Source organism: Ambystoma mexicanum, chromosome 10 (assembly GCF_040938575.1).
Source record: "Ambystoma mexicanum isolate Mex_15411 chromosome 10, UKY_AmexF1_1, whole genome shotgun sequence".
NCBI lineage: Eukaryota > Metazoa > Chordata > Amphibia > Caudata > Ambystomatidae > Ambystoma > Ambystoma mexicanum.
This window is the reverse complement of record NC_090932.1, coordinates 12,703,006-12,718,385: the sequence shown is the minus strand read 5'-3', so window position 1 is coordinate 12,718,385 and position 15,380 is coordinate 12,703,006. Positions and strand designations below refer to the sequence as shown.

Here is a 15,380-nt window from a genome sequence, read left to right as displayed (position 1 = left end):
ACAAGTAAATTTGTTACACGCTAACTCGTTCCATTTCACGGTTACACCCCCTCAAGAGGCAAAACCAGGGCCACGTTCGGGTGAAGGTCGTGTAATGACACAGATAGATAGTATCACCTATGCACTTATGCCTAAATTCTTAAACACTAATGGCCTTAAACCCAATGACGCATATGCATAATCTATCCATGAAGAGAGAGAGCCACTATGCCAACTGTAATCCCGAAGACCAGATAACCCAGCCTTTGCATAAAACAATCCCAGATGTGGCCCCTGCTTGTACAATTTGCCGAAGAAAGCTGTGTAATAGGGAATGGATCATTCAAACCAGCTCCGCCTGTGCAGTCTGCGTTAAAGTCCCCACTAATATAATGTTATGAGGATGACCTTGTGCAACCCGTCAGTGAGGACCCCCCCCAAAAGCTGCTTGCAGGACATCTTGGCAGGGTCCCCACACAGGTTTATTATGAGGTGCTCTACTAACGCTGATGCGCCCGAGGGGCAACCGGGTGACCCCTTTGGATGTTACTCTGGAGAATGTTTTCAAGTCATCCAGATCAAAGAGGGCCACCGTGTCTTGAAAAAGTAGAATATGATGGTCGAAAAATGCTTTGCAAATTAGACGACCAGAATATATTATTAAAAGCGCACAGGTTCCAGGAAAGAAATCTCAGCTTTGGAAGATTAACGATTAGAAGGCAAGTCTCACGAGCTAGTAAACCTCGTAATGGCAGCTGCTAAGCAGGACCAATCTTGAAGGTGAGTACTGTGGTCCTGAGAACCGCCGACTTTATCTGCCAAATTAGAGGCATTAAAGTGGCTCTAATCGAGAGTTGTTTGCAACGTGCAATTGGATTATTTTCGACTTGAACCGTGGAACCTATTAAAAAGGAAGAGACTTCAATATGACTTAAGAACTGTAGCGCAAAACCCAGGGATCTCAAAGTGTCCCGCTGCTCCCAGACAAGTCGAACATCCATATTGGAATAGAAGTAGGCGACTAGAGGATGTGATCCATGCTCTGGAAAAAGGTGACATTATCAATGTCGCCTGAGCGTAAGGATCCAGGTGCTGGAACTTTAGAAACGACGTCCAGTTGCCCGCCTCTGCCCACTATCACATTTCCATTGGCTTCCACTGTGTTCTCCCAACCCACTGTTTTGATATCGTGAAGAGTTGAAATAAGCGTTGCCTTTGGCTGCAAAGTCAATTTAGGATCCATGGCCCTGATTGCTGGTCTTGTTTCAATGGTCATGGATGTCCCCATGCATTGAACCCCAAAGGCGGCCCCTTTGTAGACTGCAATACGGACTCCATTGAAATGTGGTTAAGAACCAGGTTAGAGTTAGTAGAATTGTTATCCTGCAGTTCCAAAGGTGATTTCTGATCGAGAAGTACTGATGGAAGAAGAAAGGTAGGATTTTTCTTCTGATTTGAGAAAGCACCTTTCTTTTTTGTGATGTTCGGACAATGGGGCTACCAGCCGATGAATCGTCTGCTAACATCTCCTGGCCTTCCTGAGTATTTCAATTCATGATTTCTCCTTTATTAGCGAGGTAGCGCAAGGGTTACTTCCGATCATTGGTATGTTCTAGATGTTTTCTTTTGCTGGGTTTTGCTTCGCTTTTCATTCTCTATGTCGGATTCACGCACGGGCGATATATAGCATTCAAACTCTCAGAGATAACAACATGTCGTCCCTGCTCTTCCTCTCTGCGGGACTCAGATAGCACTGGAGAAACCCTAAGCCTGGTGCAACAGTCCAACAATGGCGTGGGACTATCCACAATCGATTGTTGGCGGCAGCTTCTTCCAGAACAATCAAGCATTCCTTATCCAGATTAAGGCGTCTGGAGCCTCCGATATCAGAGATGGTAACAGCTGACGTCATAAGGTGCTGTCTCAAGGACAGTGTTTTCAGGTCAACACCTGAGATCTTGTTGGCGTTCTCTCGGACAATGGGCCTCATTATTAACAGTGCCGGTAAAACCGTACCGGCACTGTTTTCCAGACAGGCTAACTTCGAGCTCTGTGGCCGTGTGGAGTTACACCCGCCAGGTCTGACCTGGTGGGCGTAACGCCACCGGCCGCAGACAGATGGACACGGAAACCCCGGCACCATTACCACATGGTGCCGTGTTTCCACTTCCCCATTCACTGGAATGGGGATTTACAGAATGCCGGCTCTAGAATTACCAGATCACCGGGGCTGTAATGCCCTGACAATTCCAGCAAGTCCAGAGCTGGTAAATCATTACGGGTCCAGCGGCAGCCTGCCGGTTTTACCAGCACGGCTACTGCTGCACTCGTAATGTCTTTAATATTTTCATATAACCTAAGGAGTGATTCCAGCACAAGATGTAAGGCCGAAACTGATGCCGACCCATCGCATTAATTGGGCGATATGTTGGAGTCCTGCGGCAATTCAGCATTCCTTGCTGTAAAGTAGTCTTCACGGCAGGGAGGTTTCAAAGGCTCATTTTGAAGACAGGTCTGCAGTAATGGAGGGTCAGGGGTAAGATCCAAACCCATTCCTTGTATAACAGCATTGTTGTTTGGAAGTGAAGAGTGGGTTTTCTCCCCTAAATCACCACGACGGAATCAAGGCACTCTAATACGCCCCCTTTTTCACAGGCATATTGAGCCTTGAAAAGATGCAGTGGAGGGATTTGAGAAGTTAAAGTTATAGTTGCCGGTGAGTAAACCAGCGACATTGTAGGGGAAGTTGTAGAGGTGGTTGGAATTGTGGGGGCAGTTGAGGTGAGAACCGAGAAATCCCAACAAGCAGCCATTGTTTCTGGGATTCCCGGCATATGGCAGCAGGTGGTGAGGTTTGCCTGCTTCCTTCTTGACGAGCCATCTGTCAGTGCCACCTGTTCTCTGCATAAAGAACAAGGCGCACAGGTGGGCAGCGCCGGCCTATAGGTCAGATATTTGTGTTGAAGAAAGGCGCTGGGCACTGAGAGTGAGAGGGGAGGGAGTAAAGTGTCAGTTAAATTGTTTGCCTAGGACTGCTTAGTGGCAACTGGAAAAAAGAAAAACTCCACAGCTCCCATGCCGTCCAGTCTGTGCACTTGCCAACACGAACCACACTTCCCTTCTCACTTCCTGTCCCTGATAACAGGAGCAGGGAATGTCGGTGGTATAAGATAAAACTTTACTCACGTTTGAAAGACCATTTGGTAATCCACACCTGTGGACGTGAGGCAGAGCTCTTCCTGGCCTCCTGAGCCGAACTGCCCAACAGCAACTGCACTCTGTTGCGCACTCTCCACACGGAAGCCCTGATTGTGTGGGATGGCAGCTACTGCTCCAAGTCAATGCCACGCAAGACAGACCTCTCCTGCTGCCGAACTGTAACTGGACGCTGTCGCACACTGCGCGCGCTCCTATGTGGAAGTCGACGGCTACAGAGAGAGCACCTGTCTTGTTCATAACATTTTAACATGTAAGTTCTCCGACTCCATACCTTGAACTGCACAGTGGGGGGTGCCTTATTATAAAGGCAGTGCTTTAAATTGTGTAAGAAATTGAGGGGGGGCTCTTTTGGGGGCATGGCCTTCATGATGGGCGTGGCCTGAAAAGTACACAAACCATAGTAAGGTATGACATGAATAAGCATTTATATATGTATGTGCGTACCTTACTATGGTTTGTGTACTTTCAAGCCACCTTTTATAAGCATAGTAATATGTTTGGGATTTGTAGGTTAATAAAAGATGGCTTGAAGTAAACCAAGACGAAACTCCCCTCGTTCCCAGAGCGTTTTCCAATGGGGTTTTGCCATCATATAAAACGCTTCTGTGAATTAGGCCCCAACGGTGGAGCCCCTCTGAAAAAGGGTGCAGAAAAAAGGAAGCGCGTGCCTCAAATGTACCGTAAAAGGACTACTCGCCTGCCTTTTAAGGCCTGAAAAAGAAAAAGCCAAATCACTGAATGCACCGGTGCTTTGCATACAGAAAAAAATGCACACAAAACACTTTCAAAGAAATGCACCGAGGTGCAGGCGAAATGAGATAGCGAAACCTAGCCCGGAAGTCCTAAGCTGTGCAAAAGGCAGTGTCACTGCTTTACACTTTGTTTCCATAGGAAGGAGCACCCTGAGATGTCACCCGGTGGGTGCGCACACATTTCCACCCGGGTGACCCAGTGTGTCTGTTCATGGTGCAGCATAAGTGCAGCACGCTTCATAAGTGCAAGAGAGAACTATAGCTATATCCCAGCCAATGCGGTGCACTCAGTGCATACACAAGAATCAGCGCATGGCTCTCTGTGCGCGCACAGTAAATGCACGCGGCCATGCGCATCTTATGAATAGGTGCCTGCACCCCAGATGGCAAGATGCGTACAGAGTAAATCGGGGCCCACAGTGTGCTATTGATGCTGCTTGGGAGAAGCACCTCGATAAGTGCATAAGTGAGTCCGGGACCATTCTGTGCATTGTCACCGGCAAGTGCTTACTTTGGGTTCAAAACTCCTGAAGGGTTTGTGAAACGATGAATCTGTGGAAACAAAGGGACCGTAACTACTTCTTGTGACCCCTTGCACGAGTTACAGACTCGGAGCCATGTCACTGCATCATTGTTCAACCTCATTAACCTATGCATCTTGCTTTTCCTGCTTACCCTTACCTGCACACCCCTTCCCCTTTCCCTAATGTAACTAGCGCCTACATACCTGCGGGTTTGGTGCGCTGCAACAAATACAAAATAAATAAATGAGAAATGCCAGCCAGCCACAGTGTTGATGAAACTGCAACTTCCATTTGGAGCAACACTATGGCTGGCTGGCACTTCTGTCAATTATGAAATCAAGGGGTAGAATATCCCTCTTTTTGGAGCCTAAGTCATGAGGGGTTTACATTTATTTGAACATTGTGGTTTAAAATATAGCTCAAACAGCTATTAACAAAGACCTTTTGTTTTGCCTAAAAAATTGTGATCAATTCAGTTTGACAGGCTTGATAATCAACCACATGCATTGGTTCTTTACATTCACTGTTTTGTAGTGTGGGTTAGTAAGAAAATGTGACTTAGAATGTGGTCCGGTTGACTTCACATCTGTCTCGTCACGACAGATGTGAAGTCAACCGGACCACATTGATCACAGTTTTTTAGGCAAAACAAAAGGTCTTTGTTAATAGCTGTTTGAGCTATATTTTAAACCACAATGTTCAAATAAATGTAAATTGTATTGCATAAATTCTGGGTGTTCTCATATGTACAGACTAACCAACAGAGATCTGTGATAAACGTGTGCTGGGTCCATAACCGGCCAGTGTGATACAGGTGGGGCAGCCTAAGTCCTTCCTTTTTTCCTTCTGGCACTTCTGTCAGTCACAGCTTACCTGACCTGAAAATGATGGGCTCATCTCCCGTTGCGGCTGCGGCCGTAGCAGGATAATGTGTCTTGCGGTGCCATGGTGGTCCCTGCCCACTTGAAGCACTGTATAAGGGGGATGTGTGTGTGGATGGAGTGCTCGGTTGCAAGCACAAGTGCCACTCAGATTGTCTCGTCCTAAAGAGTTAGAAACAGGTGGTATTTGAAGTGCCACCTATTTATGTTTGTTTGTTTATTTATTTATATAGCGCACCAAACCCTGAGGTATCAGGGCGCATTACATGGTTACAACAGAGATACATAGTGAGATAAAACATGTACAGGTGCTTAAAACAATGCATTACAGATATTTATGCGAAAGGTAGGTTAGTACATTAGTTAGATTTCGTGCAGAAAGAGCCATCATGTTGCTTTTGTTCTGAAGCCATAGTAGGACAGTTCAGATCTTAGGTCAACTGGTAGGGTGTTCCAAAGTTTGGCCGCAAGCACAGGAAAGCTGCTTCCGCCTGCTTTCTGTAGCTTGTATCTTGGGACTTTAAGGTAGTGCAAATGGAGGGTTCTGGTAGGTCGGTTCGATGTGTTTCTGGAGAATTTGCATGCTAGGTATTTGGGAGCCGAGTTAGAGAGGCATTTGTGAGTAAGGGTTAGAGTTTTGAAGGTGATTCTATCCTTAACTGAGAGCCAATGGGTGTTGCGTCTTGAAGCTGATATGTGCTGGGTTCTGGGGAAATTGAGTGCAGTTCTTAACGTGTTCTTTTGCAGTATTAGAATTCTTTTAATATAGTGCTTACTCGTCCCTAAGTATAAGGCATTGCAGTAGTCTAATTTCAATTCAATTAGTGCTCTTGCAAGTGTTCTGCAACTTGCTGTCAAGAGAAATGGCATTAGTTTTCAGGTGTAGGCCATGGCAGAGGCTGTGGCATTGACTTGTCTATTCAATGTTAGGGCTGAGTCCAGATAAATGCCCAAAGTTGTTACCTCTTTGGTTACTTTTATGTTAATGTTTTATGTTAATGCCGTCTACATTGAAAGATTCAAACTGGTTGCTTAGTTTGTTCAGTCTTGCCATGGAACCAGTGAGTAGTAACTCTGTCTTTTCATCGTTAAGACAGAGACTGTGAGTGGCCATCCAGGCTTCGATAATGAGGTAGGTTATATTGAGCAGGGTCGAATCGTTGTCGTAATGGCCTGTGATAGGAATGAGAATCTGAGTGGCATCTGTGCAGTTAGCGTAGGTGACACCCAGATTGTCAAGATCATCAAAAAGTGGCTTGGTAAAATATTTTACATCATAGGAGAGAGGCACGACCCTTGAGGTACTCCACAGGTGACGGGTGCCGGATCGGCTGACGCACTTATGGAAAAACCCTCATGGTTCTGTTATCCAAGAAGGATTGTATCCAGGCAGTGCCTTCGGTGGAGAAGAAGGCAGCTGTCGTCAGGTGAGTGAATAGTACTTTGTGATGAAAAACAATGGGGGGTCTGGGAATCTCTCTACCAGCACGAACAAAGCCCAATGACCTGTTCTTGGGTGAGCAACCACTGGGAGAGACTCTACGAAGTGTTTACCTCACTGTCCCTTTCACAGAAAACAAATTTCCCTGCATATCAGTCTTTGTCCTGCCCAGTGGCAGTCCAGCACCGAAATACTAGGCAATTCTACTCTGAACAAGAGTACCATCAGTAACCCCATACAGGTGTTTCAGCCTTGTTGGGCATCATCAGTGAGGTGAAGCTGCGCCTCTCTAAGAACAGTGAGGAAGGGGTCCACGTCTGGATTGCCCTTTTAACTTAGGGTGAGACCCAAAGTTAATTTATGCAAAACAAGGGGGCTGGGGTCTGGGAATCTCTCTACCAGCACGAACACAGCCCAATGACCTGTTCTTGGGTGAGGAACCCCTGGGAGAGACTCTACCAAGTCTTTAGCTCACTGTCCCTTTCACAGAAAACAAATTTCCCTGCATATCAGTCTTTGTCCTGCCCAGCGGCAGTCCAGCGCCGAAATGCTAGGCAATTCTCCTCTGAACAAGAGTACCAACAGCAACCCCATACACGTGTTTCAGCCTAGTTGGGCACAATCAGTGAGGTGAAGCTGTGCTTCACTAAGAACAGTGAGCAAGGGGTCCACGTCTGGATTGCCCTTTTAACTTAGGGTGAGACCCAAAGTTAATTTATGCAGAACAAGTCAATGGGCTGTGTTCGTGCTGGTAGAGAGTTTCCCAGGCCCCCCTGTTTTGCATACTTTGTGATGAAGTAAATCAAAGGGGGCTGAGAGGTCCAACAGAAGAAGGAGCGCAAGCTTACCTGTATCATTTAAGCCATCCATTTGATTTTTTAAATCTATTGAAGGTGATTCTGTCCCTTGTTTAGGTCTAAAGCCTGACTGTCGCAGCCCTAGGAGATTGTAAGCTTCCAGCTGAGCCTGAATCATTAAATATGCCCACCTAGTGTAGAATGTCAGGAGGAATGGGACAGTCGTTATAGGTCTGTAGTTGGTCGGGATGTTGGGGTGAAGGCTTGGTTTTTTTAATAATGGGAGGACCCAGGCATCTTTTAAGTTGTGTTAGGAGTGAATGGCTTACTTACTGCAAGGAGTGGAGAGAAAGCAATGCAGCTCTATGTAGCATATGAGATAACTGGCCCAGGCGATCCCCATAGTTTAATAGGAAGTACCTGAAATACTATAATAAATCCCTGCATGTCAGGCACACATATATGATGTGTGCACCCACGCGCTGGATGAAGGACTAAGGTAAGGCCCACACGGGTGGGCACTGGGTCCTGTATTAGTAACTTCCCATGTTCAAACCAATGCCAGGTTAATAGGACCTGACACAACAGTGCAGGTGGGTTCTGAAGAGGGCAGAGTCTGCTTGTGGAATCCCCTGCTCCGGGCCTGCAACAGGTGCATCCCAAAGATGAGGGCATGCTCCGGGTTCCAGTCCCGCTGGGCCACACAGGGCCTGCTCTGGGTGCCAGTCCCGCTGGGCCACACAGGGCATGCTCCGGGTGCCAGTCCCGCGGGGCCCCACACAGGGCATGCTCCGGGTGCCAGTCCCGCTGGGCCACACAGGGCATGCTCCGGGTGCCAGTCCCGCGGGGCCCCACACAGGGCATGCTCCGGGTGCCAGTCCCGCAGGGCCCCACACAGGGCATGCTCCGGGTGCCAGTCCCGCGGGGCCCCACACAGGGCATGCTCCGGATGCCAGTCCCGCTGGGCCACACAGGGCATGCTCCGGGTGCCAGTCCCGCGGGGCCCGACACAGGGCATGCTCCGGATGCCAGTCCCGCGGGGCCCCACACATTGTGCCTCAGGGAACCCTGCTTCCCTAGATGCATGAGAGCAGGCAGCATTAAGCTGTCTCAGTTGCCCCGAGCAACACTCGTGTCATCTTCCTGCTGGCATCTGCAGTGGGCACAGGGGGAATAGTTCACATCCATTGATTACTGCACATGTAATGTAAAGTAGTGTGATTTGCAACGTGACACGTGACTGCTTTGGGGGATGTCAAACCTATGAGTTGTGCACCTGTGAAGAAAAACAAACAATTGCAAAACATACTAATAAAAGGAAAGGAAAGTCACACATACTCCAGTTTGCGATATTCTTCGATCACGGTTGACTTTTGACCCGGCGACATTCTGGCAAAAACGGTTGCATTCATCAGTAGCTGCAAAAATACAAGAAATGTCCCAATGAAAAAGGTTAATGTCCAAGAAAAGTTGGCAAAAGAAGAACATCGGGGGAGTGGTTCCCACCATTGGGACAGGGTTGGGCTGTAGGTCATCTTCCATGGAAGAGGCAGGGGGAGTGGTCCCCACCATAGGGACAGGGTTGGGCTGTAGGTCATCTTCCATAGAGGAGGCAGAGGGTGAGGACTCCACCTTGGTGACAGGGTTGGGCAGTGGTCACCTTCCATAGAAGAGGCAGGGGGAGTGATCCACACCATGGGGACAGGGTTGGGCTGTAGGTCATCTTCCATGGAAGAGGCAGGGGGAGTGGTCCCCACCATGGGGACAGGGTTGGGCTGTAGGTCATCTTCCATAGAAGAGGCAGGGGGAGTGGTCCCCACAGTGGGGACAGGGTTGGGCAGTAGGTCACCTTCCATGGAAGAGGCAGGTTGAGTGGTCCCCACCATGGGGACAGGGTTGGGCAGTAGGTCATCTTCGCTAGAAGAGGCAAGGGGGGACCCCACCATAGGGACAGGGTGGGCAGTAGGTCATCTTCCATAGAAGAGGCAGGGGGAGTGATCCCCTCCATGGGGACGGGGTTGGACATTAGGTCATCTTCCATAGAAGAGGCAGGGGGAGTGGTCCCCACCATGGGGACAGGGTTGGACAGTAGGTCATCTTCCATAGAAGAGGCAGTGGGTGAGGTCCCCACCATGGGGACAGGGTTGGATAGTAGGTCATCTTCCATAGAAGAGGCAGTGGGTGAGGTCCCCATTAGGTCATCTTTCATAGACGAGATATGGGGGGTGGTCCCCACCATTTGGACAGGGTTGGGCTGTAGGCCATCTTCCATTGGTAGGTTATGTTAGGCTTTTCTCTGCCATGCTATGCTATGTTATTCCATGCTCTTCTTTGGTATGCTATGTTAGGCTAGTATCTGCCATGGCATGCTCTGACATACTATGTTATGCCATACTGTTCTTTGGTAGGCTATGTCAAGATATTCTGTGCCCTTTTATGCTATAGTATGCCATGCTCCTCTTTGATATGGTATGTTAGGCTTTTCTCTGCCCTGCTATGCTATGCTATGCCATGTTGTTGTTGTTAGGGAGATTTCTCACACAAGTGCTAAATTCCCTCTACCTTAGAGCCCTCCAGCTCTTTTGCTATATGTTGGGGCTTTGAACTTTTAATTTTGATGTGTGTTTTACTTTTGTGTTCTTTGGTTATTTAGTTTTAAAACAATTCCATAGACATCATCTTTTTCTGTGTGTCACACAGCACCCTCAGTGCATTGGCACAGGGATGTCTGTCAGACTTCCCAAGGTTCATATTCCTTCTCTGGGACTGACTACTGTCTCCCAGAGCATGTAAAGTTAAATTGACTTTACTAGTCTCTTTAAATGTACAGACCCAGCACACGCTATCTTCCTGTACAGTGCTGGATGGGTTGCCTAGCTTCCCCTGAGTCTAAACACTCATGTAACAGTCAAATGTTACCTTTTCCTACTTTAAATAGCTGGTGGCAGTGGTTTAGATCAAACTACCATGATATTTCCCGACTGCGCACAACGGTCGCTAAAAATTGGATCAGCCATGTTTTTCAATATGGCGGCAAGGACCCATCTGTGAAATCAGACTCCGGTTGACTTTTTTCGCCATTTCTTTTAGGAAAGGTCCTTCTTGTGTTTGTCTCTGCGCGCCAAACCAGGTTTGATCCCTTTGTTCATTGGCCCTTTGGCGAGCTTCAGTGCTGAAGCCCTCCTCTGGCGCCAGGGTGTCTGGGGTGGACAAGATGTGAGGGAGGTACCCGAAACTCCCTGTGCTTAGTCTCCTAGGAGACCTGAATGCACTCTGGCATGATTGGCCGGCTGGCTGTCCGGCAAGGACAGCCACCCTGCTGTGTGAGTGACAGCCAGGCTGGAATGAATGGGGGAACACTCTTTAAAAGCAGGTCTCTGGGACTTGGAAAGCAGAGTCGACCACTGGAACGAAAGAACCGAAGATGAGAGGAAGGAAGAGGACTGCTGCAACTCCTGGACGACCGGTAAAGCCCTGCTGAAGTTCCGAATTGCCTGAAACTCCATCGACAGAGAAGCCCTTCAAGGCTAACTTCTTCCCTTGAGTTTGGTGGGAACAACCAACTCGTAAGCCGCCTGGACACTGTGCCCTCCTGGTCGAATTATCTGAAGAGCGTTGTGGAAAAACGTGTAGCCAGCGGGAAGGATACCAGTTTGTGGTCTTTAAGGCTCTCACACCTTAAACCAACGTTTTGCCAAGCTTGTGGCCTCATCCCTGGGCAGTGCAAGAACCTCCCAACATCCTCCTTCTTGTCCCCACGAATGAATCTCAGGAACAGCGAGATCTGCTCGAACTGCCAGGAATAACTGCCCCAGCTACAGCTCTTCTTCACTTTAAAGGTACTGTGCAAACGCGGTTCGGAAATCTTTTCAGCCACTGCAAAAGTTTGTGGAACTTTCCCAACTTCGAAGGCTTGTCCTTCCCTAAACATTCGTATAACTTTTTGCCTCGCCAAATTGTTCTAAACTCGGTGGCAAAGACTTAACCATTTACTACCAGAACTGTGCTATCCTATACAAAGACTCTGAACCATTGACTTTGGCCCAGGCCTATGAGATGAATTGCTGGTTGTAGTATACTGAAACCCTTTGCCCTGCTTATGAAAGTATTTGTCCAGTTGATTATTATAAGCCTTGCCCTTTTACCCCTTTTAAAAGTATCTGAAGTGCCATTTTGCTTCCACTTCAGGGGAGCTGAACTTGTTCAGTAACTTATTGGTTGTGTATTTGTAGTGTATTAGTATATGATATTGAGCAGCTCTTGCTAGTGTAATGTTTTCCAACTGACTGTGTAAATAAATGGATATTCTTTTACCGAGAAACCTTGAATAAGTGTTTACTTGAATCACTGTGATTGCTGGTCCTTTGTGTAACCTCTTGTACTGCTCACTTTACTCTTGAGATAAGTCTGGCTGCTCCGCTACTGCTAACACTATAACTGTGTAGTACAGGCTTGTACCAAAGGTGAATTGTACTGACACTTGTAGTCTTAATTGCATGTAGTGTTCCCAAAGGGCACTGCAGGTGATTCTGCCTAACAGTTGTTTGTTATGCTATGGAAGGCTATTCTCTGCCATTTATTTTATTTTTTACATTTGTAAAGCGCACTACAGCCCCAAGGCATTGAGGCGCTGTTTACATGAAAGTGTACGTAGGCATGAGCACATTAGGACATGCGGTTACTTGGTTACATCATGGCATGCTATGTTTTACCATGCTCTTCTTGTATGCTATGTTAGGCTATTATCAGGATTGCTATGCTATGTTATGCAATGCTCTTTTTTGGTATTCTGTTTTATGATCCAGCGCATGAGTTAAATGGCCTCTTGATGACACTACTATTCTGCATTAAGTGAAGTATTTGTGCTCTGAAGAGACCCCCACATAAAACTCTTCTCATTGACTGATGCACTGGTAGGTGTCCGTATTGCCAGAGAGAGAGGCTTCCCTATAAGTCTTAATGTTTAATGAGAGAAATGTACATTGTGCATCTTTAAACTCACCTTTGGCAGCAAAGTGTAGAAATGTTTCTCCAAGTTTGCGTAGGTTTTCCCACTTATGGCGAAATGGTAGTCCTTCTCATCTTGGACAACATAGTCGTCGCCCGCCTTAATCTGAGCGTCCTATGAAAATAGGAAGAAATAGGATTACCTTGGTAGTGGGCAAGTAAGTTGGTGTATAATAGAATAACCGCAGGTGTGTGGGTGGGTGTCAGTGCGTGTGTCAGAGCTGTTTAGTGACTAAGGGAGAGTGTGTCAGAGCTGTTTATTGACTAAGGGAGAGTGTGTCAGAGCTGTTGAGTGACTGTAAGGGAGAGTGTTTCAGAGCTGTTTAGTGACTTTAAGTGAGAGTGGCTCAGAGGTGTTTAGTGACTGTAAGGGAGAGTGTGTCAGAGCTGTTTAGTGATTAAGGGAGAGTGTGTCAGAGCTGTTTAGTAACTGTAAGGGGGAGTGTTTCAGAGCTGTTTAGTGACTGTAAGGGAGAGTGTGTCAGAGCTGTTTAGTGACTGTAAGGGAGAATGTATAAGAGCTGTTTAGTGACTGTAAGGGAGAGTGTGTCAGAGCTGTTTAGTGAATGTGAGGGCGAGTGTGTCAGAGCTGTTTAATGATTGTAAGGCAGAGTGTGTTAAAGCTGTCTAGTGACTGTAAGGGAGAATGTGTCAGAGCTGTTTGGTGACTGTAAGGGAGAGTCTGTCAGAGCTGTGTAGTGAATGTGATGGAGAGTGTGTCAGAGCTGTTTAGTGGCTGTAAGGGAGAGTGTGTTAAAGCTGTTTAGTGACTGTAAGGGACAGTTTGTCATAGCTGTTTAGTGACTGTAAGGGAGAGTGTGTTAGAGCTGTTTAGTGACTGTAAGGGAGAGTGTGTCAGAGCTGTTTAGTGACTGTAAGGGAGAGTGTGTCAGAGCTGTTTGTTGACTGTAAGGGAGAGTGTTTCAGAGTTGTTTAGTGAATGTGAGGGAGAGTGTGTCAGAGCTGTTTAGTGACTGTAAGGGAGAGTCTGTGAGAGCTGATTAGTGGCTGTACAAGAGAGTGTGTCAGAGCTGTTTAGTGACTGTAAGGGAAAGTGTGTCAGAGCTGTTTAGTGAATGTGAGGGAGAGTGTGTCGGAGCTGTTTAGTTTGCTGTAAGGGAGAGTGTGTCAGAGCTGTTTAGTGACAGTGAGGGACAGTGTGTCAGAGCTGTTTAGTGACTGTAAGGGAGAATGTGTAAGAGCTGTTTAGTGACTGTAAGGGAGAGTGTGTCAGAGCTGTTTAGTAACTGTAAGGGAGAATGTGTAAGAGCTGTTTAGTGACTGTAAGGGAGAGTGTCAGAGCTGTTTAGTGACTGTAAGGGAAAGTGTGTCAGAGCTGTTTAGTGAATGTGAGGGAGAGTGTGTCGGAGCTGTTTAGTTTGCTGTAAGGGAGAGTGTGTCAGAGCTGTTTAGTGACAGTGAGGGACAGTGTGTCAGAGCTGTTTAGTGACTGTAAGGGAGAATGTGTAAGAGCTGTTTAGTGACTGTAAGGGAGAGTGTCAGAGCTGTTTAGTGAATGTGAGGGAGAGTGTGTCAGAGCTGTTTAGTGACTGTAAGGGAAAGTGTGTCAGAGCTGTTTAGTGACTGTAAGGGAGAGTGTGTCAGAGCTGTTTAGTGAATGTGAGGGAGAGTGTGTCGGAGCTGTTTAGTGGCTGTAAGGGAGAGTGTGTCAGAGCTGTTTAGTGACTGTGAGGGACAGTGTGTCAGAGCTGTTTAGTGACTGTAAGGGAGAATGTGTAAGAGCTGTTTAGTGACTGTAAGGGAGAGTGTCAGAGCTGTTTAGTGAATGTGAGGGAGAGTGTGTCAGAGCTGTTTAGTGATTGTAAGGGAGAGTGTGTTAAAGCTGTCTAGTGACTGTAAGGGAGAGTGTGTCAGAGCTGTTTGGTGACTGTAAGGGGGAGTGTGTCAGAGCTGTTTAGTGTGAGTGTCGGTGAAGTGAGGACATGGGGGTCACTATAGGACTATAAGCAGATAGTCATTTCCATGAAGGCCATGATACAGCAGGGCCTGCAGATGGTTAGATAGTGGCCAGTGCTAGTTGTTTTCATCCTTCACCTTGGGCTGACTGCAGGAGATGAGGGTCCCTTCCTCCCCCCTCAAATCCGTGGAACGCAGGCTGTTCACCCACTCATGCATCGGTTCTGAGGTGTTTCTAGGGGGCGAAGGATAGGGTGGGGGGCTACAGCTCTGGGTCTTTTGGTTGTAGCCCCGGATAGAAGCTCAGGGGCTACAACAAAAAAGGTTAGCTAGCCCCGAGTCCCGGCAGTCCAGATATTAGCGTAGCCCCAGATCTTTTCTGGACCTAGCAACACCCCCTGCATCGGTTGCTGCCCCAAGGTGAGGGAGGGGCTGAGGAATGCATAGCACGTGCACTGTATGCATGTGCACCTGGGGTCGCATCAGGGTTATTCAATTAAGGGCCAATAAGAGGAGGTTTGCAGTTTGGAAAGGTTCTAATGAGGCCTCAGCACAGTCTACGTCCAGTGCAAGGTTTCATCATTGACAAAATAGTTGCAATTTGATGAGATATTAAAGAACAATAAAATCAAACAATTTCGAGGGAGAGTTTTGGGAGAATTTGCATCCCAGTTCCAGCCAATCACTGATAATATTTGTCACGCAAACCCTCCGCTCCTCACTGTTGGTTCTTGTGCTTAGTATGGGATCGATACTTGGGTGGATTGGGTACAATTGAAAACCAGCTCCATTTTAGCTAATTAGCTCATCCAATGACCGTAGAGTAGTATCACACTCCAGGCATCACGCTATCACCATTCCAG

The 15,380-nt window shown here is 47.4% G+C and overlaps 1 protein-coding gene across 1 annotated transcript in view; it reads right to left on the bottom strand.

Moving 5' to 3' along the window:
• LOC138492787 (probable cation-transporting ATPase 13A4) overlaps positions 1-15,380 on the bottom strand; it is a 302,290-nt gene that overhangs the window by 124,111 nt on the left and 162,799 nt on the right. Inside the window, exons 21-22 of the mRNA XM_069620146.1 lie at positions 12,596-12,715; positions 8,932-9,011 (exon numbers count right to left, since the gene is read on the bottom strand). Of these exons, the coding sequence (XP_069476247.1) occupies positions 8,932-9,011; positions 12,596-12,715 (200 nt within the window). The remainder of the gene's footprint in view (positions 1-8,931; positions 9,012-12,595; positions 12,716-15,380) is intronic.